Source organism: Rhinolophus hipposideros, assembly GCF_964194185.1.
Source record: "Rhinolophus hipposideros genome assembly, chromosome: 3".
Taxonomy (NCBI): domain Eukaryota; kingdom Metazoa; phylum Chordata; class Mammalia; order Chiroptera; family Rhinolophidae; genus Rhinolophus; species Rhinolophus hipposideros.
The window spans coordinates 54,503,176-54,527,293 of NC_138049.1; the positions used below are offsets into that span (position 1 = coordinate 54,503,176).

The following is a 24,118-nucleotide window of genomic DNA, read 5'->3' on the forward strand; positions in this document are numbered from 1 at the left end:
ATGAAGGTGTAGGCAGACATGGTGGACCGATTTTCGTTGTTCATGACCGATTTCCTTCCTGTGGTTCTGCTTTGAAAGCCATAGACTGCCTCTTTTTAGGTACCACCTGGCTGGTGAGGATCTCTGAAGTATTCTCCTGCTTCCTCCTCCCATTGTCTTCCACTCCACTCACCTTTCTTGATACCTGCAGCACAAGTGTAGTATTGTGCAATTTCTGCCTTTCATGGATTCTAGCCTGTGAGGCTCAAATAGGATTGGAATCTGTGTCTGTCTTGGTTTCTTTCCTCATCTCTGATCTAGGAGGTAGACACCACCACATGCAGAAAGGGAAACCAGCAAGGGAGTAAATGAAAGTGTTCTCAACATCATCCTGCTGTTTGCTACTTCTTTGCAAAAGTGAAGGGTAACTGAAATGATGGTTCCTGGTACAGGCTAGATTCACTACTGGTTCTGATAGATTTTTAGCATCAGGGCCTCACATTAGTGCATTACTAGAATGAATGTTATTGTGAGATAATGAGGAATAATGCTTAAAGTACTGAACTCAAGAATCAGAGCACCTGGATTTATGTCACTGGCACTCACCTTGTTCTTCAGTTTTCTCGAGTATAAAATGAAGTTCATATTAACCATGAATTTCTTCACTGTTGTGTATATGTTTTGTAATATACCATAGTGAGACAATTGTAAACTTGTGTTGTACTACATAAGATATTCTTATAATTTTGTGTTAACAAAATTCTTCATTTTAGATCAGAGCAGTTTCTAAATTTAATACTTGTTTACATTTAAGGCAAAATTGTTCATTTAGCATTAGAGAATATTGCCAGGAATATTGCTTTTTAAAGTTACTGAAATAACCTAAATATTTGCTGTATTAATGTCTCTATGAATAGCGCCTGATCCTTTTAATACACAGGAAATCTGTCAAATCCTTAAATACATTCACAGAGACATCAGGTTATATCTTTATTTTAATATAAATAATCATTTGCTTTTCTTTTGGCTATTTAAGGTAGGAAGATAATAGATCACAGTAGCTTGGGTTTGAATACTGTTGTTTTTGTTTGTTTGGTGTTTGTTTTTTTGCTTGCTGTGTGACCTTGCAAACTATTTAAGTAATCCCTTGGAGCCCTCATACATAAGGGGGAGAAAATAGTACATCCCAACCTTGTTTGAGGATTATGTGACTTCATATATGTAAAGCTTAACATATGTGCTTGGCATATGGTACTGCGTTTCCCCAGAAATAAGATCGGGTCTTATTAAGGTTTGCTCCCAAAGACGCGTTAAGGCTTATGTTCAGGGGATGTCATCCTGAAAAATCATGCTAGGGCTTATTTTCTGGTTAGGTCCTATTTTCGGGGAAATACGGTAGTTACCTAATAAATGGTAGCAACGTTGTACTCAGTGCACTTCAGATCTCCTCTTAATTGGACCAGTAATCACATTTTTCAACTTAGTAGAAAAAGAAAGTAAATTGAATCTGTGACGATAGGTTATTTAAAAGTGATTTTAAATAATAGTAATATATTGTTGATGAAACGATTGTTCTTTTTCTCTTTCCTATTTTGTTTTTAAATCATAGGGCCCCTCGATTTAAAAGTTTTCAACAACAGGACAGTCAGGAACTTCTGCATTATCTGCTGGATGCAGTGAGGACAGAAGAAACAAAGGTCAGGTTTCTTTATGTTTGTCACATGAACTCTTTAAGAAGAAGGTACAAAACTGAAGGAATGTCTATCATAACTTTAATGCATGGTTAAGAAGTAATTTGATTTTTTTCTATTTCTTCTTTTTATTTTTTTGACTCTACCCTAGGATTATTGTCTTTTGCCCTTTTACAACCCGTTGGCTATTAATAACAGAAATCAGTTCAAACTAGCTTAAAGAAAAGGGATCTATGAATCCAGGTGAAGGAGGCTATAGCTGGGAATATAGGGGCAGGAAGATTCTCAGGAATCCATAAAGTATTCTTATTTCTCTGGCTCTGTGGATTTTCTTTATTCATCTCTCTGCAGACTGAGTAGTTTCTCTGCTTCTCTGTCTGAATGGTAGCACATGATCACCATAGTTTGTATGCTGCAGTTCTACATACGAATATAAAAATGAAAATGGCTGTTTGGGAATCCCAGATCTCAATTCCCAAGAGAGAAACTTCATCATCCCATGCTGGATAAAGATCCACTCAGGGATCAGTCGCTTGTGGCCATGTGAGTGGGGTCCCAGCCCCTAAATCAGGGAATGTTTCTCAGAAAAGAAGAAATGGCTGATGGACTGGATAGATTCCCTAAGCAGTGTTTACAGTAACCCTGTCCCTTAATTGATTGGCTTTTTGTTGACTTTTTTTTTTTATGGCTTAGGTGCATTTTATTGGTTTTCTTTCTGCTCTTTGTTGACTTTAATATTAAATTGGTTAAGTTAAACATTTTTGTTGGTATCCTATGCAAATACAATGTAATTTTTCTCAGAGAAAATTCAAGATATTAAAGATAGCAAAATACACAGTACATATCCTCCATTTTCCCAGTTTCTTACAGCAGACATTGCAAATTAGTCATAATAGTTCTGAGTCTGGATTCAGTTTCAGCATCATTCTCAATATAGCCTTGTGGACAGCCCCTGTGTCATGCAGGGTGTCATGTGGGGTCTCTGGTCCCGCTCCCCACCTAAGAACGCAGGATGTGGTGAGGCCAAAAAGGATCACCCACGGAGCCATAAATAGGGGAGTCACACCACTATAGTCTCGCTGGCGGCTGGGTTGGAGACACAGGAAGCAGGAGCCACACGATCCGCAACCTGCCGTCCGCTTCTCTGCCAACCAACCAACCCCTTGCTAACTGCACTCTGCCGTGCTAACTGCAATCCTTGCTTGCCAGCCACCATCTTCTTGCTAGCCCCCATTTGCTACCAGCAGCAGTTATACTAGTGGCCAACAGCTCGCTGGTTACAGCTGACAGCCAACTACACAGCTGATGGCCATCTAATCACAGTTGATGGCCATTTACTACCTGAGCCAGCACCTTTCCACGTGAGGCTGAGAGCCTGGAAACTGCCCTCCTGGCTCTGTCCCCACACCCTGTCAATCATAATTGTCGTAAGAGTAGGTGGAATCCTGTTTTCCCTTCAAGTGAATACAGTTCTTTATATATTAATACGAAGTAAAGTAACCAGGTGAAAATGAGTTTCTCATTTGCTTGTAGTAGGTGCTACTATGTTAGTAGGCAGAGTGGACCCTCCTTTTTTTTTTTTTTTTTTAAATCTTACTTTGAATTGTAACATCATAGTGTTTCTTTACTCATAATGGCCAGTTTTCAGTGAAGAGAGAGTTACTAGGGTTCTAATATAGTCTTACAAATTATCTTAAAGAATGAGTTAATCACTCATGTTGCCAGTGCACAGTCGTTCCTCAGTATCCTCAGGGGATTGGTTCTAGGACCCCTCAAGGATGCCGAAATCTGGATGCTCAAGTTCCTTATATAAAGTGGTGTAGTGTTTGCAAAAAGCTGTGCAAATCATCCCATATACTTTAAATTGTCTCTAGAGATTACTTAGAATACCAAATACAATGTAAATACTATGAAAATAGTTGTTATACTGTATTATTTAGGCAGTGATGACAAGAAAAAAAGTCTATACATGTTCAGTACAGAGGCAGTCATTGCAGACCTAATTACATAGTACACGTGAGCAACAGTGTAACATTTTTTCCGGAATGTTTTCAATCCAAGGTTGTTTGAATCTATGGATATAGAACTTGCAGATACAAAGGGCCAACTGTATATTACAATGCCATCCTTAATTGGCTGTTTATTGACTTAAATTTGACTTTTGAAGGTGTTACTCCTTTTCTGCTATCTCTCTACTTTTGTATATTTTGATTATGAACCCTAACCTTCTATTTAAATTTATATCTTTGTCACCTTAGATTGTATTGACATTCCTCAGGGAATGATATGGTATTATCTCTATATCCCATGTGCATTGCACATAATAGGTGCTCAGTGAATGTTTGTTGAATAAGTTGTCAGAATTTAACCTTTAAATGAACAGTTTCTATTGAGAATTTGAATTGGGGAGAAAAAATAAACAGTCTCTTAAATAAGTTATACTGGCTAGTTTCTTGGGGATATGCAGTTATTTTGACTAGGTTAGAATTTGAATAAACTGTTATAGTGACAGGATAATACTATATTATGTTTTATCTATAATTTATTTTAAAACAATCAATTAAGAGATTTATAATTAGTTACATTTTGGGGACATCCACAGTCCCCCGTGAGCTAATATTTGATGATATTATCTTAGATCTAGAAACAGATACCAAGAATGGAGATTCCAAATTTAAGTCTTTCTGACTACCAAACCAATGAGCTTTCTAATTCTATACAATACTGCTTATTAGAGTTTAGTTTTAATGCTTGGTCTTCAGTGACCAGTATAAATAATATGTTATTTTTTAAGCTTGCTATTTAAAATTTAAGCATAATTATTTCACTATTTGAATAAGTATTAAATCTAATTTAATAACTGGTGTATTGATACTCTTGTTGAGGGGGACGATACAAAGTAGCTAGGTGGAAAGAGATGCTCTGCCTTTGTATTATGAATAGTAAATGTATTTTTAAGCTTCTGAACCTACAGATGATAATATGAGTTAGTTTAAGATTAATTCAGACTATCAATTGCTAGAATGATTTCCCCCCCTATGATTTGCAGGAATATGTTTCCCACATGATGGTCATGTATCATTGTAAGTGGAATTAAAAATTACCTCTTTGCTTTATTTCACTCTGTTGATATTACAAATAAAACAAAATCTATCCTTGTTTTTCTGTTTCACTTCTATTACTTGATAGCATTCTTTGTTACAGTTAAATTATTATTTTGTCATAATGGTGCATTGCAATTCACCGTATCTTAAAAACTCAGGCAGTACAGCAGGAAACATTAATTTCTGAATTTTTGAAAGCTCCTATCTTTCTTCCTCTCTTTGAGGGTTTTAGATGGTGTGGCAAAATTAAAATGTCAATTCTGTGGATCTATTCAGTCTCGTGAGCAAGGACAGTCGTGCCGGTCAGTTACAGTGAGTACCCAGGCAGGAGCTGCATTGTCTGGCCTGGGAACCCCACAGCTGTTAATCCTGCTGTTGTCGTCGTTTGTCACTGCTGTGTGTTTTTTGATTGAAGAAAGGTTACGGCGTTATGTCTGGCACCAGAAGCTTTTAGTAATGATTAAAAACTGCTGACCTCCTTTCATATTGTTTCAGATTCTTTTTCTTATGACTATAAAGATCAGGAATATAACATGCTCTCCCTGAATAGAGCACTAAAGGGATCATTTGTGCAAAAATTGTAAATTTTTTATGTGCAAAATAAAATCAAATTTACTATTATATAAGAACTTTCATAGGCAGTCTTTTCCACTTACAAACATACATGCTGTTTGACTTTTTTTCTTTTAATTTGAGCTATCACTAAGTGATGTTTCAGTTCTATTATCTTCTCAAAGACATATGACTTTAACGCATTATTGGATAGCATTATTTAAAAGATACAATATCTCAGTTAAACTATGAGTTTTTTGCATTCTTATTTTTGAAAGAAGTTTAAGATGGAAATTTGTATTATAATAGTTGTACTTGGAAAGTGCTAGTCGATTAATGTGCTACAATTGTTAGCTCCCTGACCAAAGTCTATCTTTGTTTTTTAACCTAAATGGTTCAAGCACAGCTCTTAACAATGAGAGGTTGTAGATGTACCTAAACCCATTTACTTTATTGACTTGACGAGTTACCTATTAATTCTTTAATAGTATAGAGCAGAGAACAAAAATTTGTGTCTAGGAGACAATAAAAAAGCAAAAGTCTAATAGTTTAGAAGTTAATAATTTAATCACCTTCACTGTTTTTAATCTTTTTTTGCTATTTTTGTTTTTATTTTTTTACTTTATTTTATTTTTTCTCGTTTTAAGAGGTGATATAGCTTACATTTTAGAATGTAACAAAGGCTCATTAAATCATATTGAAAGTCATGTCTAAATTAACCAAATGCTCAAATTGTAGAATAAATTTACAGACTTCAAGTTGAGTTAGAGGTCTTTATTTTTAGTAGCTAGAGAGGTTTTTTATAGTTCTGTTAAATATTTACAGGTGAACATTGGAATCTTTCATTGATGTCCATTAAATATTTCTCCTGCTGGAATTCACACCGTTCTAATTTCCTTATTTTAGTTAAAGAAATTCTTTTTTCAAAGGTGTAAGTTAAATTTAGCTTAGGCAATATCTGAATTATATCAGTTTTAAAATTTATTTAGTCTGAACTGGAGACTATGACAATATTTAATAGCTTCTGGGACACATTTTATTTTGATTATTTTTGCATATATTTCAGGGCAGTATGACACGGTATGTTTACTTTTATATCCTACTCATATACATTTAAGTTTTTGAATTTTGCATTAACTTTCAAAATACACTGGAAGAAAATAGTGAGCAGTTCTAGGAAATATAAAGCGCTGATCATAGGCCAGTTAATAAACGAAACTCAGTTCCACAATTACTGGGGGAGGGTGTTAAAAACTTACTATGGAACATATCATGCATACAGAAGAATATGTACAAATATACATACAGTTTAAAGGATAATATAAATACCACTAGCACTCCTCCTCACCACCACTCCCAGTGTTAAAAAAAAAAAAATGTTATTACTGTGTTTCCTGGAAAATAAGACCTAAATGGAAAATAAGACCTAAATGGAAAATAAGCCCTGGCATGATTTTTCAGGATAACATCCCCTGAACATAAGCCCTAATGTGTCTTTTGGAGCAAAAATTAATATAAGACCCGGTCTTATTTTCAGGGAAACACAGAAGTACTAAAGAAGCTACCTGTTCCTTTTTTCCCCCAAGCATTTCTTCCTTATTAGAGATAACCACTATTTTGACTTACAGAAATCATTTGATTGCTTTTTCTTACAGTTTTGAGAGCTACCAATGTATGCTTAAACAATATATTGTTTAGTTTTGCAAAACTGGGTAGCAAGCACAAACCTATTGGCATTTTTGGATGAAGACTCGTAAAGGAAGATGAGCTGAGAGAATCTCTGCAACATAGTCTGGTTTTGGCTTCGCAGAATTTACAAGAGCTTTTTATGGGGAATTCAGTGAGCATAATCATGCATGTGTTCTGAGCCAGTCAAGGCAACTAGCAGAGATGTAGTAGATACCAGGTACTAGCTCTCTGTTTTCTGCTTCTGGCTCATGACTCTCAGGAATAGGTCAGAGCAGAATGATTCTGGAGGGTAAATATAATGTATGAGTATAACCTGTGCTGATCCAGGCAACAGGGCATAGAGGGGAGAATAAGGACATTAGCAGCTTATTTCCCATATATTCTGTCCTTAGATTAAAAGCATGGTACAATGGCAGAGGGGATATTGGTGTTGGTTGTACTGGTACGTCTATCTCACAGGTTTCACTGCTCCAGTCTGGATTGGTTGCTTCCCATGTTTGATGCATAGGCATCATTCTGGACTTTTTCCTAACTTGCTCCTGGGAATTCTCTTTGCCTCTCTTATGTATTGGCCCTGATGGTGTCTATACACCATGTTGTTATCTTTTTTGGTTATGCTTTCATTTGGTGATGGTGGTGGTGGTGGAGGTGGTGGTGGTGGTGGTGGTGGTGGTGTGTGTGTGTAAAGGGAAATAATATATATATATATTTTTTTTTCCCCTTACTTTATTCAAAAGGTGGCATATATTATATACATACCTTTCTGTGTTTTGTCTTTTTTCACTTAAGATATTGTAGCAGTCTTTCCATATTAGAAGATAGAAAGCTTCCCTATTTTTTCAGCCCAACGTACTTAACCAATTCCTTATTGATTATCCCTTATATGTTGTTTCCATTGTTTTTGCTTTTATGAACAAAGCTATGATGAATAATGTGTACGTATGTATTATTTTGCATGTGTGTGAGTATATCTATGTAAATACAGAAATGAGATTGCTGGATCAAATGATATATACATTTGTAATTTTAATAGATACCAAATTGTTCTCTAAAGGCATACAATGTTCACTTCTGTCAGCAACATACCATATAAGAGAGTCTGTTTCCCCATAGCCTCACTAAAAGATTTTTTTGTCAAACTTTAAAAATTTTTGCCAGTCTGCTAGGTTGAAAGTGGTAGTTTTAGTGTACATTTCTCTTTTAAGTGAGTCTCAGTATCTTCTCATCTGTTCTTATTTTTTGCCCATTTTTCTACTAGGTTTTGATTCTTTGCTGATTTCTAAAAGCTTTTTGTGTACTAGGAGAGAATATGTTTGTTTCCAAGTTTGTCATTTATGTTTTGATTTTGCTTATAATGTGGAAGCAGTTTTTTTATATATATAAAGTTTAAAATTTTTTTGTTGTTGAATTTAACAGTCTTTTTTTATGGCTTCTGGATATGGAGTCATAGTTAAAAAGGCATTCCCACTCCAAGGTTATAAAAGAATTTCTCATGTTTTCTTCTAGTACTTTTATGGTACATTTTTAATTTAACTCTTGATCCATTGAAATGCATCCTGTTTCCTTTTTGACTGTCCTACAGTGATCCAAACTGTGTAGTATGCTTTTCCCACCAAATTAATAACATTCTAATTATACTAATTTTTCATATGTATTTGGGTTTATTTCGTAACTTTTCATTCATTTTATTTGCCTATCTGTTTGAATACTAGGATCATATTTTAAATTATATTTTAATGCATTTCAATAAATCTAGTAGGATCAGTCATCTTTCATTGCACTTCCCCCAAACCCCAGTTTTCTTTGCTATTCTTGTTCATTTTTCATATCTAATTTAGAACCAGTCTGTCTTCAACCTCTTACATTCAAATAACAAAACAAAACAACTATTACTATTTTTACTGAAATTATGTTAAATGCACAAATTTGGGGTGGGGGAGATTGAAATGTTTATAATGTTAGGACCTATTCAAGAACACAGTGTGTCTTTGTGTTTAATCAAGTTTTCTTCTGTGTCTTTCAGTATGTTTTAAAATTTTCTTCATCTAGATCTTAAACACATTTTTTGTTTATTCCTAGTTATTATATCTTTTTAGTTGCTGTCATAAATGGGGTATTTTCTTCCATATCTTCTGTTTGTGTGTGAAGGCTATTGACTTTATTATATTTTATCTTCACTATAATTTTTAGACCTTTGAGATTTATTTTTCTATCAAATGCAATGACTAGAACTTTAATACAATGGTAACTAATAGTCATGAATAGGGGATATGATTACAATGTTTTCTCCTACATCTATTAATCTGATGACTTATATTACTATAATGATATGCATTACTAGAATAAAAGCCTCTTGGTCATACTGTACTACTGTATTTTAAATGTGCTGCTGTAGTCTGTTGAATTTTTTCATGATTGGTATTGCTGTGTGTTGTGTGCATTCTTTGTCAGCTTTAGGTACCATTATTGTGCTTCATGAAAATAATTTGGAAGTTTCCCTTTTACTATGCCCTGGAACATAGCTTTAGTGGCATTCCTCTGTGAAATTGTTAGTGCATGGAGCTTTTTGTAAGGAGAACTATCTAACAACGTTCTCCTCTTCCCCACCCCCCATTAAAGCTGGAAGATTTTCTGTCTCTTCTGGGATTAATTTCCTGGAAAATTACATATTTTTTTCTAAATTTTCCAATGTAATTATGTGAGAGTCGAGTATAGTGGCCTCTGATGATCACTTAAAATATCTTTAAGTTTGCTACTGGTTTCCCTTTTTTCTTAGGTGTGATATTGTACTTTTTATCCTTGATTAAGGTTAACTATTGGGTTTATTTATCTCCCAGCCACAGAATCAGCTTTTGATTCATTTATTCTCTTTAATTTCCACTTTTATTTTCACTAATTCTTCTACTTTTGTTCAGTATTGATATCTTTTTTTCTAAATTTATAAGTTGGCTGCATAATTTGTTTTTATTCTTTTCAATTGATTTAAATATTTAAAGCTGTGAATTTTCTTCTAAATAGTGGAAAGTATCTTGGATTCTCTGAGAAGTCTGCAGTTTGGGTTTAGTTTCTCTTTGACGTATTTATTACCATTTTTACACCAGGGAGTCCAGATCAAACAGTGGTCTCACACATGAAAACCTGTGATCAAGACTTTACTTAAAAAGATATTTTAAAGGATAATTAACAAGTTTTCCTTTCACCCCACTGTTAAAATGTAAATTAGAGAAGATGAAATCCATCCACTAATTAGGGGCATAATTAATGTAAAAGATACTGATTCATTAGCTTAAATAAGTTTCTATTGGAATATGTAGTTTTATTTCATTCTAAAAGTTTTCTGTGAAGTTAGATCTTTCCTAAAATAAACGCAGGAGATGTGGATACATAAGCCTTGTCATTTACTAAGAGCCACTAAAGACTTTACTACATTATCATTACTGACAACTAAACTCAAATAAAACAAAAGGCAACATTTGGAGTATTCTTGCTGTGGACATTAATTCAATATTCTGGACTTTAGTTATATGTATATATAAATAAAATAATGTGCATGGAAGTCGTAGTCACCAGGGTAGGATCTCATGTATACTAAGATTTTCTTCATGGACAAGAAATTTCACATGGTCTATTCATGACTTTTGTCCTGATTGAGAAATACATTATTTTAGGGACAGAGACGGGGAGAAGGAAGGAAAGGGACAAATGGAGAGGGAGGGGGCAGAGAAGGGAAAAGACAGAACTTACTTTAGACCTGTAAGAAAAAAATGAGAGTAGGCTGCTTGCTTTTTTTAGACTGAGAAAAATATTTTAACCCAAGATAGACACTAAACGTAAGAACTTTGACTCTAATTCCAAATTCTCCCCCAAATAAGAGAATTGTTCATTCATGGAATTTTAGAACTTAAGGAAGGGACATATTTAATTGTTTAAAAGTTCATTTTGTTTTACAGACCAGGGAACTGAGATCCAGGGTACCTTGTTGTTTGAAAGTCCTTCTATTATTTATTGAGGGGATGTGGCTGGAGTTAACTTACTAACCCAGATATTCAAAAGAAGACAAAATACTGCTTTGAAAGAATAGATACTAAATTCTTATTAACTTTGTTTTATAGAGAATACAAGCTAGCATTCTAAAAGCATTTAACAACCCAACTACTAAAACTGCTGATGATGAAACTAGGAAAAAAGTCAAAGGTATGTTGACTATTTCACTGTTAAAACTTTCTTCTAGAAAAAAATGTTAAAAGTTTATTTTCAGGGGAAAAAGAACTGAGCATTATGCAAACTAATTCTCTAAAGTAGTGGCCTTAAAATGAAGGTATACTTATTCCAGTGGCTGCAAGATAGTGTAGTAGGTCATAGAAAGTGTTAGGATGTATCAATGTGAATTATTAAAAATAAAACTAATATCAAATATACAGATTGGCACTAATGCCCTTATGTGAAGTATCCTAAGGGACATTTGAAAGGTTGTTGGAAGTACCAGCCTCACTTGAAAGTTCACTGTCCTCATACTGTATCATTTTGCAGTTGAAGTGTGCTTGGGTAAATGGGTTTATCTATACTAGAAAAACTGCTTAAGTGCTCCAAAGGTTCCTGCGAGGATACCATTTATTGAACAGAGTACTAATAGGTCAAGCATACATGTCTGCTTTACTCAGCCAAAATGTGAGGTAAAGACACTGATTATCTAATCAAAGCTGATCACTTATAATTCTCAGTATTTCAATGTGGGTTTATTCTATGTTATTAGTGATTTACCTTGTCCTCGATGTATATTCTACCTTGAGATATTAACTAACGGTAATATGATGTCATTATTTTTAGAAGACATTTAAAAATATTACTGGTATTTTATTTATTCTCCTAACTTCTATGTTTTTATAACATTATAAGTCCATACTACATGTCTATAATTTATAAACAAATATACATACATTGTGATCATATATGCCAAAACTTTATATGCAATTAAGGGCTCATATTTTAAAAAATGTAGATTCTCAAGCATCCTTTGTTCTTTTGTTTTGAGATACTGCCATCTAGTGCATGTTTAGAATAACTACCCTCTTTTTCTTTCACCTCTTTCCAGTTTTGTAATCTTTTTTATTTTTAATCCCTTATACAATTTTTCCTAATGAAACATCTTGGTTTGTCATGATTTCTAAGTAGTTATAATTAGTAAATGTTTAATGATACATTCAGATATGTCTGCTCTGTCGTTCAGTTTTTCAAATAATATTTTAAAATGTTGTTTGTGTGAAGTTTGAAAGTAGAGACCCAAACAGGATGGAAGAAAAGTTTGAAAGAGGAGTGAATCGGTTTGTTAATGTATTTTACCCCCAATGTTTATTATGGAAAATTTCAAACTTTTATTGAAGTAGAGAAAATAGTATAATGAAGCCCCATGTACCCAGCACCCCACAGAAACTATGTTCAATTCATAGGGTATTATGTTTCATCTGTTTCCTCCCAATCCCTGACTATTTTGAAGCAAATCATGGGCATAATTTTCTTTGATTTATAAGTATTTTTCAAATAGAATGATTTTGACATTTTTTATATAACTGAACAGTTATATTATATGTAACAGTTATTAATTGCCTTGTTAATTCTTTACACTATGTTGTGTTTACTTCTCTTACTACTCTGTCATTTCTTGTTACTGTTCTGGTATCTGTAGCCCTAAAAGCATAATCTCCTTTCCCATCCCGCTATATGTAGGTCAGGCACCGGCTTTAAAGGGTTTAATGGCAGCTCTTAAGGTGTAATAGGAATAGTGATTATTGCTCTACTTATTTTACCTCTTAAGAGCAGTTCGTTTTTACTTGGTGACTACTATAGTTGATAGTCACACTTTCTCAACAAAATTGTAAAGGAGAAAGTCATTATAATATCATATAGTAAAATACTATTAAATGTGGTACTGTACATCTGCCTTAGATTTCTTTTGAATCAACAGAAAAAAGCATGTTACATTGTTAGGTTGATGGTTGACATGTTTTTTTTGTATTAAAAAGTATTATTTTTGCAGCATATGGAAGAGAAGGAGTGAAAATGAATTTCATAAATCAGATCTTTATTGGTGAATTAACTAGCACGGTCATGTGTGAAGAATGTGCAAATGTAGGTACTTTGAAATTCATTTCAACATGGAATGGATTACAATCATATTGTTTATTGTTTTCTTTCACATATAATCATCAGCAGTCATTTATTTTTGTGGCAGATGACTACATAATAGATTTTGAAAGTTTGCTTAAACTGTATTTTTCACTCCTAGGAAATCAACATAATTTATAATTTTTTAAAGTAGATGTGTTATTTTTCCTCTCGAGAAACCTGTGAAGGTCTCTTAGCCTATTTTAACATGCTTGAATGTGTTAGCTACTTGTTTGTATTGAAATAAAAAAGAAAGTTCTGTAAACAGGATAACTATGTTATGTAATTATGCATTGCCCTAAAATGTAATTCCAACAGAAATAATTTAATGTAGTAAAATAACCTAGGGTAACCTACCACATTTGATTTCAAGTTTACTTTTCTAGGACTTTGAAGTTTTTTTTAAAGTAGCCTTGACTCATCTTTGAATTTAATGACAATTTTATTTGGAATGCCATCAGTACTTTAACAACAATTTAAAGATATATAAATTTTTATAAGTTTCCAATTGCTTGATAAGGAATATTTCTGAAAGTGTGTGGCTTAGAGTATGATCAGTTTAAACTTTTGTCAGAGTTTATTTTAAAAGAGAGAGTCTTTGTGTTCATTCTTATGTCCCAGATTATGGAGTTCCTTTCTATCTTCTCTAGTCTTATACAATCAGTATGTATTATGTATTATATCTCCTAGCCTGTCATATGGAAGCACAGACTGTATCAACATATTACTTAGATTTTTAATATATTCAACATAGACATTGATTCCTCTCTCACAAGCTAGAGAGTATCTTTTAAAACAGAATTATCTTAAATAATCTACGAAGCAGTCAGACTCTGTTTTTTTCCATGGCTTTTTCTTAACATTTCATATTTTATGTTGTAGCATTGATTTCACCAAAAATATATTTATATCTTTAGTTAATCATTGTTATACTGCACAGTTTGTTTTGGAATTACTTTAGATATTACAGGTTAGTCATATTGACATTATAAAATTCAACTGAGTTGTATTTATTAAAGTTTTGGGATATCTTGTTTTAGTTAACATTATGTGCTACTATGCCCAATTAAATTGCTATTTGTTCCAGGAATGTTTTTTAACTTAAAATTTTAAGTGGCCTGGGAAGTTTGATTTCTTTAAGACTTTACGAAGCTACATTGTCTATATTAGAATTCTAACCGAAGTCCTCAATGTTTTCTTTTAAAGATCTCCACAGTGAAAGATCCTTTTATTGATATTTCACTTCCTATAATAGAAGAAAGGGTAAGGAGAAAAAAGCTTAATAATAAGTCTTCTGTGAAGGGCATTTATTTATTCATATGTGTAGATATTTGTTGAGTATTATCAGATACCTGAGTCATTATTTTTTATATACAGTAATTGTACAGTGTAATATTGGGGTTTGTGTATGCATAAAGTATGGTATAGTTCTTATTCTCAAGGAATTAAAACCCTTATGCTTTATATTTTGAGAATTAATGTCAAGGAAATTACATTTCAAATGAGTTAGAAATTTTAAAAAGTAGATGCTTTCCAGAATTTATTTCTTAAAGAAGTTTTGTCTTATGTATATGACATCTATGTAGGTTTCAAAACCTGTACTTTTGGGAAGAATGAGTAAATATAGAAGTGTAAAGGAGACAGATACTGGTCAGTTCAGTGGCACTGTTACTATAGAAAATACTCATCAGCCCAGACCAACCAAGAAGCCTTCTTCATCTAAAGATAAGGTAAGCTTGTGTGCATTCAGGAGACATCTGGTTTTTAAAACTTTTTATTAATAAAAATGTAAAAAATATACAAAACTAGAGAAAATAGTATAATAAACTTCCATGTACCCATTTCTCAGCTTCATAGTTACCAGCTCATGGTTAATAGTGTTTTATCTATATCTTATGTTCTCCCCCTTCCCACTCCAGATTATTTTGGAATAAATCCCAAATGTATCGTATACTCTAATGTGTGTCTCTAAGAGATAAATACTCTTTTAAACTACATAACCACAGTCCCATTATTATACCTGAAATATTAATAACTTCTTAGTAGCACCAATATCCAGTTGTTTAAATTTTTGCAGTTGTCTCATAAATACTTGGTTTTTGTTTTTGCTTTTTAAAGTGTGTTTGAATTCAGGATCTAAAAAAAGATCTATAGATTGCAATTGATTGACATATCTCCTAAATCTCTTTTTAATGTACAGATTGTTATTCCCTCTCCACCCCCCCGCCTTTTTTGCTTTGCAATTTATTTGTTGAAGAAATCAGGTCTTTTTTTTTTCAGCGGTTCCTCACATTCCCACATCAATAGTGATTCATTTTACTATTGCATTCTCATGTTGTTAACAGGTGCCTCTGTCTCCATTATTTTCTCTCTAAGGCATTTAGATCTAGAGGCCTAATTAGGTTTAGGTTTGATTATTTATTTAATTTTTGGCGAGAAAACTTTTCAGTGGTGGTGTATACTTACTTCCATCAAGGAGATGCATATCATGTCTGGTTGTCTCTTTTTGTGACGGTACCAGTTATCGATGACCATTGTCTAGACCTATTATTTCTCTAGGGACATACCTAGTGAAATTGTCCTGTTGAATTGTCCATGTAAATTTAAAGAATTCAATTTGAATTTTCACTTTATTAAAAAAAATGTTTTTTACATGATGTGATGTGTACTTACTTGGCAAATTGATACATGATCAGATTTAACTCGCCCCGTAGAAGGCTTTTTAAGTGGCAAGACTACAGAGATTATGTAAAGGTTTATACTTGAAAAGCCTCCCTCACCCGACTGTTCTACAAAAGTCCTGTTTACTTCTCTTTAAATGGGTAACAACTATTGTTGGTTTCTTGTGTAAAGGTTTATTTTTAAATTAGAACTATTTGTTAGTATCTCTTCTACTGATTGTAGTTTATGTAGATTTAGGAAATGGATTTCAGAGGTACTAGAAATAGTATATATTTAATAATTGTGGAATATTTAAATAAGACTTACTGGCATTTATTTTCAGTAAGGTCACAAGATTCTTTTCTCTGAAAACACTGTCAACTTACAGAATCAACTAATTCATGGCAGAAAGCGTATAAGAAAATTGTCATCCGGAGAAGATAAACCTGTTGTCAGAAACCGGAAAAATGGAAACCTTGAAATGAATGGGGATTCTTTAGTGTTTGCAAGTGTCATGAGTACGGAGTCAACTCTGACTGAAAGCCCTACGGATGGCAGTGAAAAAGAAGCCAGCCATTCGGAAAGTAGTGTTGATGCCGACAGTGAGGCTTCAGAATCTGAAAGTGCCTCTAAGCAGAATGCATTGCTGAGATCCAGGAGTGGATGCTATGTGCACACAAATGGGCACCTTCACCATCCTTCAGCCAGCGAACCACCCAGCAAGGAGTCTGACAGTGGTGATGAGGGAGTGGCTGAAGCTATTTCTGAACTTCATTTAAGCAACACTGTAACTGAAGATATTCGGGAGACATCGGGAGATTTTGACAGAGAAAATCAGCCAGTAAATCTTGCAAATAAGTTATGTTTTTCAGAGGAGAAGCATATGATGTCTCACAGTCCCCAAAATGCTTTTCAGACCCTTTCTCAGAGCTATGTAACTACTTCTAAAGAATGTTCAGTTCAGTCCTGTCTCTACCAGTTTACATCTATGGAATTACTAATGGGGAATAACAAGCTTCTATGTGAGAACTGTACTGAAAAGAAACGGAAGTACCAAGGGGAATCCAGTACTGCAGGTAAATATTTAGCTTAATTACTGTTTTTTAGCATTCATGGATTATCTAATAGTGATCAGTTGGTTATAGATATCAAAGAGAGGAACCTAAGAACCTTGTTTCCATACTTGAGCTGCTTAGAGGTGGAGACTGTCTTACTCACATTTGCATATTTGTACCTCAGCACTAAAGACACTGACTGGGCAGAGTAAATTTTCAATAGATTTTTGTTGAAATAAATTGAAGAACCTAAACTATCCATCTCTGCCTTGAAAGTACAAATCCACATAATTTTATTTCAGGGGACTAGCTGCCTGAAATCTTTCCAGAAGAAATTTCCCTAAAACTTAAAATAGTATCACTAGTGAGATTAATGATGAGATTAATGTGTGTCACAAATGATGAGATTAATGCACATCACAAATCCAGTTAATCTAGTGTAAAGTCATATAATAAGACATAAATTTGAAGATTTTAAATAATTGCATGTTATAAAATGAGCAACATAATAGCTGTGTTTTATTGACCAGAGAAAAATGGTAAATAGGGGACTTATCAAGTAAGAAATTTTCAGTGCACCTCTAGCCTTAATTAAATGGAGAGAATACTGATTCTTAATGACCAGTTGTTTCAAAATGTAGATTTTATTATTATTCAGGTATGGTGAGGCAAACAGATTAGGAGATGGTTGCTGTTGAAAAGATAGTTTGTTAGTTACAGTTCCCAAGAGGAGGGGGCACGGGAGCACCAGGGTTGTCAGGACAGGGAGGGAACGAGGGGAACGAGGGAAAGAGCATTCATTATGATTTCCAAGGGAAGGAATGGGTAAGGCTGGATAAACAAGTTTAGGACTGACTAGTTTTGTATAATTTCTGTGGTCTTTGGGCTATAGAGGCTTTCTTCAGTTGTCTGGTACCTGGCCCTGGTGTGATTAGGGCAGGTGGATAGAGCCCAACATTGGAGGTAGTTGGGGTGTAGGTTTTGGATTAGTTTGTTTGCATATGAAAGACACACTTAAGTTGTTTACTGTCTCTAGGAATTAGCTAGCTCTGGGAGAGGCCCTCCTTCTAGCGGTAGCAAGGTCCTGATTGTCAAAACATCAGAATAAAGACATGCTTAATACACTGGTAAGTAAGGAAATGTCTAGGTGGGAGATGGAAGAAATACCAATTTATATTACTCCAAGTTAAATATGCAATTGTCCATATTCAAATGATATCACAACTCCATTGTAACAACCTCTTATTGAAATGCCCCATGATTCCTTCCCATCATACATGATCTCCTTTCACTGCAATGTATAATAGCTAATTTTATGTATTTTGCGTTTGTTTCTGGTGGTCTTTGGCTAGAGGGCATTGTCATAAGTCACTACTAGACGTTTCCAGCTTCCAAAATTGTGCTACAAGTGTCACCTCACCCATTCTTTGTCTGTATAAGTGCATGCCTTTAGAAAAAAGAAATCATTTTAGTGGTTTTGGAAAGGAGTAGAGGTACCCCGTAACCAGAAGTCTAATTTTTTTTCCTTAAAAAAAAAAATCAGATATACTTAATTTGCACATAACAGTTTGCATGCAGTATATAATTTGCATACAATAAAATTAATCCTTTTTGAAGTTTAATGAGTTTTGATAACATAGTCATGTAGCCACCATCAAGATATAAAATATTTCTATTGCCCCAAAATATTTCCCCTTTGCAGTTAATCCCCTCCTCCATTCTCCATTTCCTGTACTTACTAATGTGATTCTTTTCCCTGTAGTTTTGCCTTCTCCAGGGTAACAGTAAATGGAATTATATAATATATAGCCTTTTGTCTCTGCTTCTTTGCCACTTAGTATAATGCTTTGAGATTCATCCATGCTGTTACATATGTCAATAGTTCATTCTAACTTCCTTTATAATATTTTCAAAAATGTGGTATGATGCTTCTATATAAATATTGACTATATTGTTTGGTAGATAATGAATAAAATGGAATCTTACAAATAAATTTATTATATTTTATGCAGAAAAGAAAGCAGAAGGGATTTACACTAATGCCAGAAAGCAGTTGCTCATTTCTGCTGTTCCAGCTATCCTAATTCTTCATCTTAAAAGGTTCCATCAGGTAAAAGTCCCTTTAGTAGTACGATAGTAATTTTCATCAGATGTTTTGCAGAGCCCTAAGTCTTGTAAAATACTGTCAAGGATTGAACATTAATGCATTTAAAAATTTGTCATATGGGATTTACTGCCTTTTGAGCCATAATAGCTTATAAGATTTTTCTAACTAAAATTGTTTAATTCATAATATTTGAAGATTTAGGTAGTAGGAACCCAAGTTGTATGTGTGTTTGTGTGTGTCAATGGAAAATAAGATTTAAGAACTCTTAAAAGCAAGGAGATAGCAACGTACAGATAACTTTCTGAGCTCTCACGATCCCAGGGAAAGGGGTGTGTAGGCTGGGCACAGTTGACTAGGACTAAGTGCAAAATGGGCCCTAAGGCAGGCTCCACCCTGTGGGCTCTGCAATGGGGGGAACCAAAACATTTTTAGCGTGTCAGGTTTCTTTCCAATTATTTATAATTTTGTTCCAAGGTCTTGTCTGTTTCTTTCTTTCTTTTCTTTTTTTTTTGCATTTGATAAAATGATTTTAACCTTTCTCTGGAAGAATAAATAAGTGAAAATACCAAAACATTCTTGCAAAAGTTAAAAGGGATGATTTTTTGATATCTGTTTGAAAATAAAACTTTTTTAATAATTAAAACAATATGGTCAGAATTGTCAGTAAATAAAACATGAGTATAATTTGAAGCTCTTTTGTTATAATGAAAGACTCTGAAATCAGTTGGGAAGGAGGCTGTTGTTATTCAGTAAAGGACTTAGGAATGATAGCTGTCATTTTTTGGAGGAAATAAAGATTTAGAGCTTTCTTCTATACCATATATCAATAATATTTTCAGATAATTTTTTAAGATTGTATGAAACACATTATCAAAAGACTAGAAGAAAATTTAAATGAATATCAACCTGACCTCTGTATGGAAGATTTTCTAAGTATAAAAGCCATAAAAGAAATCTCTAGAGAAAAGATTGAAAGCTTTGATTATATATCTTCAGTGTTTCAGAGAGGCCACAGGAGGGCAGGAAGAGATTTTTTCTCTACAACCCTTACCCCTATCCACAGAAGGATTGGGTGAAGTTGTTGATTTTCTATAGCCATGGTTACAGAAACTCAGTGGAAACGAAATGGCCGTGGAGAGCAGAAGCCGATGTGTAGTGTCCCATTACATCAGAAGGCCTAGTGGAAAGTATGGAACGACAGTGACTCTGTGTGAACAAGACAGGGTCATACAGCTCTGGGAAGCCAATCACATGCTGTACCACACTTCTTTTAAATTTGGTACTTACATCCCTATTTAGGAACAACTTACAGAAAGAATTCATGACCTTAAAGGGAAATATTTATGGACATCTTGGTCCCTTCTTGCTCTTAAGCTAAATGTAATGTCAGCAAAGCCGTATTCTCATTGCCAGGGACTGGGAATTAATAGGGAGCAGACTCTGCTCCTAGTATTTTTAGTGTCCCTGAAAGCCTGTTTCTCTGTAGTAACTTTAGAGATGTATATTAGAAGCAGCCACAACAATGAAAGGCAAATCTCACACAGAGATCTTTGTCATAAATATGGCAAATGTTTAATACCATAAATATGTAAAGAACTCTTAAAAATCAATAAGAAAAATATCAAGACCCTAATAGAAAAATGGTAAAGAACATGAATTGACAGTTCATAGAAGAGGGAAAAGTTCCCAGAAAGTATGAAGAAAAGGCTCCATCCTTTCCTGCAAAAGAAAATGAGTGAGATTCCTTTTTAAACCTGTCAAATTGGCAAAGATATAGGAGTGCTGACAAGGATGAAGTGAGATATAGGCACTTGTATGCTCCAGCAGCGGGAGTGTAAGTTGGTAATACCTGGAAAGTGACTTAATAATATATAATCAAGAACATTAAGTAATATTTTGAATCAAACATAATTTTTAAACAAAGTTATTACTTTTGACTAAGTAATTCCACTTCTAAGAACCTATTGTGAGGAAATAGAGGTATACACAAAAATGTGTATCTCAGTCCTTCTAGCTCATGACAGATATGAAGCCTAGCGTAACTGTTCAATGTGCTGGACGTCGTATTTACATTATAATGACATGGGAAAAATACTTATGATATCATTCAGTTAAAAGAAAAAGGGAAAAAAAGGCAGGAGACTGTATATGCCCCAATATAAGGCAAGGTATTTTCCAAAAATCATCCCATAGAAAAAGGGATTCAAGATGGTTACGAAACTTAATTGGAATGATCACTTTGTAAGGTATATAAATGTTTAATCACTATGTTGTACAGCTGAAACTAACATAATATTGTATGTCAACTATAAGTAAAAAATAAATTAAAAGATACTCATATTAAAGCCCTTTACAAAATCTCTCCTGTTATGGGGTGATTTCTCAACAGCAAAGTATTGTTTGGGGAGGACACATTAGCCTGAAATGGTCTCAGACAGTGTTGGTGTCGGATGCTTATAGCGGTCACCCAGTGAGGAAAACGGGGGCAAACAAACTGAATACAGATTAAATAATTACTCCTGGGATATGACCTCATAAGTTCACAACAGATATCATGTTATGTCTTCTAAACAATCACTTGAAAGAACAAATCAGTAAGTGGGTATATTTTGGTCAAAAAATACAAATTTTTTTTCTTTAAAGGGAGATAGGAGACAGATCTATAGTAAAATTATGTTGTTGCAGTAAGCCAGGAAATCTTGCATGAAAGGTTGCATCTTTTAGTTTTCGTCTACCCAAATAATTCAGATTTAAGTATCTTCTGATTCCAGTAGAGTTTCTATTTGTGGGTTTGCTATCCAATATCTTTGACAGTTTATCAGCTAGTTATTATTATCATTACATAATGCAAAGCGGACTTTTTCCAAGTTCTGTCTTTGGAAATTAAAAATAGAGAAAGAAGTAGAGCTTATTTAAGAACATGAAGTGGCGGTGGCCTGTTAGCTCAGTTGGTTAGAGCATGGTGCTGATACCACAGAGGTTGCCAGTTCAATCCCCCCATGGGCCACTGTGAGCTGTGCCCTCCTTAAAAAAAAACAAAACATGAAGGTTCATTTTGATTTGTTATATAATATTTAACATTTACTTTTGTTGATAAAATTATTTGAGTATTGAGGCTGTTTTCTTTTAATGAATGAATATCACTGAATTTTAGAACTGAAAAGAATCTAATCTAATCTATTATACTCATTTTCTGTCTCTATCTAGATGAGGTCGCCTGGAGTCAAGTTAACTGTTAACTAGTCATGGAGTCAGACCTAGGACACCAGCCTCCTAACTCTTTAGTTGAATACCTTTCAGGACGGCATGTGTATCAGTAGCTTAGCTTTTATCACATTGAATTTATTTTTTCCCTTAGTGTTGGAAAGCCACAGTGAAAGTAATTATTTCTATATTGTTTGTGGTAAAAATGCTCATATAAATGAAAGAGCTTTGTAGTAAGAGTTTATGAAACCTAATAAAAAACTTAGTCATATATATATATATTTAACTATTCATTAGTCTTTTTTTAATATCTATGAAAAAATAACTTCTAGGATTCCTCTTTTAATTTTAATTAACAAACATGATTTAGATTGTTGCATTAAATTTTTTTTTTTTTGTCTTTTTAAGGCTGGATTGAGTCTTCGCAAAGTAAACAGACATGTAGATTTTCCACTTATGCTTGATTTAGCACCATTCTGTTCTGCTACTTGTAAGGTATAGTATATAATTAGGATTTTTAATTGACTTGCAAATAGTATGTCTAAAAGATTCCTATAATTGTTTACTATGCTATGCCTTTCTTAACTTCCTTTTTTAAAAAAACATGCTTCTCGTCTGAAAGGGAATTTTATAGTTAGTAAAGTTAAATCAGTAACATGTGGAACATTGAACACACTGAATATGACTTTTGTCCTCTGGGAGATATTAATAGATAAAACGTATAATTTGTGCAGAATTTGTGCCCTCTCCAGTTCCTTGCGAATGATATGCTTAAGTGGCAGTAATTTTAGCATTTGTCGAGTTCTTTCTTTTACAAATTAATATTCTAGTGCATTGTTTTTCATTCCACTTCATGTACACTACTGAGGGTAGAGTACTTGTTAGCTGAGTATAATACTTTAAAATTGCTAATACTTTAAAAATTAGGTATAGAAAGCAAACTGGTTTATAATTGCTTGTACTTACATGTAAAAACTGTGTAGGTGAAATCAATGACTTTGTCTTCCTTGAGGGAACCAGCTATGGGGTAACATTGTCTTGTTCATGATTACTGGTTAGCAGTCTAGGTTTTGTGGTATGTAAGAGAATGCTTATTGAACTTAATATTTTCAATACATTGATCAATCAAAACAAAAATATCTTAAATGCAATTTTTTGGTGAATCCAATTCATCTGCTATGGAATACCAGCGCTATCTGTCAATTATTAACACTCAGTATTCATAGAATTTGATAATGTGTTAAACAATTAAATTTAACAAGCTCTATAGTAAATTTATGAAAACATATTGTTAAAAGTACCTGTTACAGAGACTTTCCAACATAGACAAAAGTAGACAGAACCATACAATGAACCTCTAGCACCTAGCACCTAGCCCTAAGACCATAGATACCCGGCCAGTCCTGTGCCATCCAAATGCTTATTCATATACTTCCTCCTTCTATATTATTTAGAAGCAAATACAGGCATCATTTCACTCATAAATATTTCACTATGAATTTCTAAAAAATAAGAATCACTCCTACCTTTTTTAATACAACCACAATACCACTTTCACACTAAAGAAAACACTTTCTTCATATCATCTAGTGTATATATTTCCAGTTGTCTCATATATGAAAAATTTTAAATGAATTAGTATCCAGATAAGGACTACACATTATGATTAGATAATGTCTTTTAGTCACTTTTAATACGGAGGTGCCAAAAAATATATATACAAGTGGACACTCTGGTCAATGTGGCTCAAGCAGTAGTTTGCCGTAATCAGAAGTGTCTGGACGTTGATGGTAACCACTTTGAGCTCCTCTTGTAATTGCAGAAGTCAAATGTGACTTGTGTTTATCTTTTGTTACCGGTGTATATTGAGTGTTATAATTTTAATAGTTTTTTACTTTCTTAAAATGTGTATAC

The 24,118-nt window shown here is 33.7% G+C and overlaps 1 protein-coding gene across 3 annotated transcripts in view; it reads left to right on the forward strand.

Moving 5' to 3' along the window:
• The window catches only part of USP45 (ubiquitin specific peptidase 45), a 65,473-nt gene that overhangs the window by 33,069 nt on the left and 8,286 nt on the right, over nucleotides 1-24,118 (forward strand). Inside the window, exons 9-16 of one of the 3 annotated variants that reach the window (XM_081044658.1) lie at nucleotides 1,589-1,676; nucleotides 11,128-11,209; nucleotides 13,050-13,141; nucleotides 14,384-14,440; nucleotides 14,764-14,907; nucleotides 16,227-16,914; nucleotides 18,906-19,003; nucleotides 22,613-22,699. In XM_081044658.1, coding sequence (XP_080900784.1) covers nucleotides 1,589-1,676; nucleotides 11,128-11,209; nucleotides 13,050-13,141; nucleotides 14,384-14,440; nucleotides 14,764-14,907; nucleotides 16,227-16,914; nucleotides 18,906-19,003; nucleotides 22,613-22,699 — 1,336 coding nt within the window. Of the gene's footprint in view, nucleotides 1-1,588; nucleotides 1,677-11,127; nucleotides 11,210-13,049; nucleotides 13,142-14,383; nucleotides 14,441-14,763; nucleotides 14,908-16,181; nucleotides 16,915-18,905; nucleotides 19,004-22,612; nucleotides 22,700-24,118 lie in introns of those variants that run through there. The other 2 variants (XM_081044659.1, XM_081044660.1) reach the window with 2 other exon arrangements.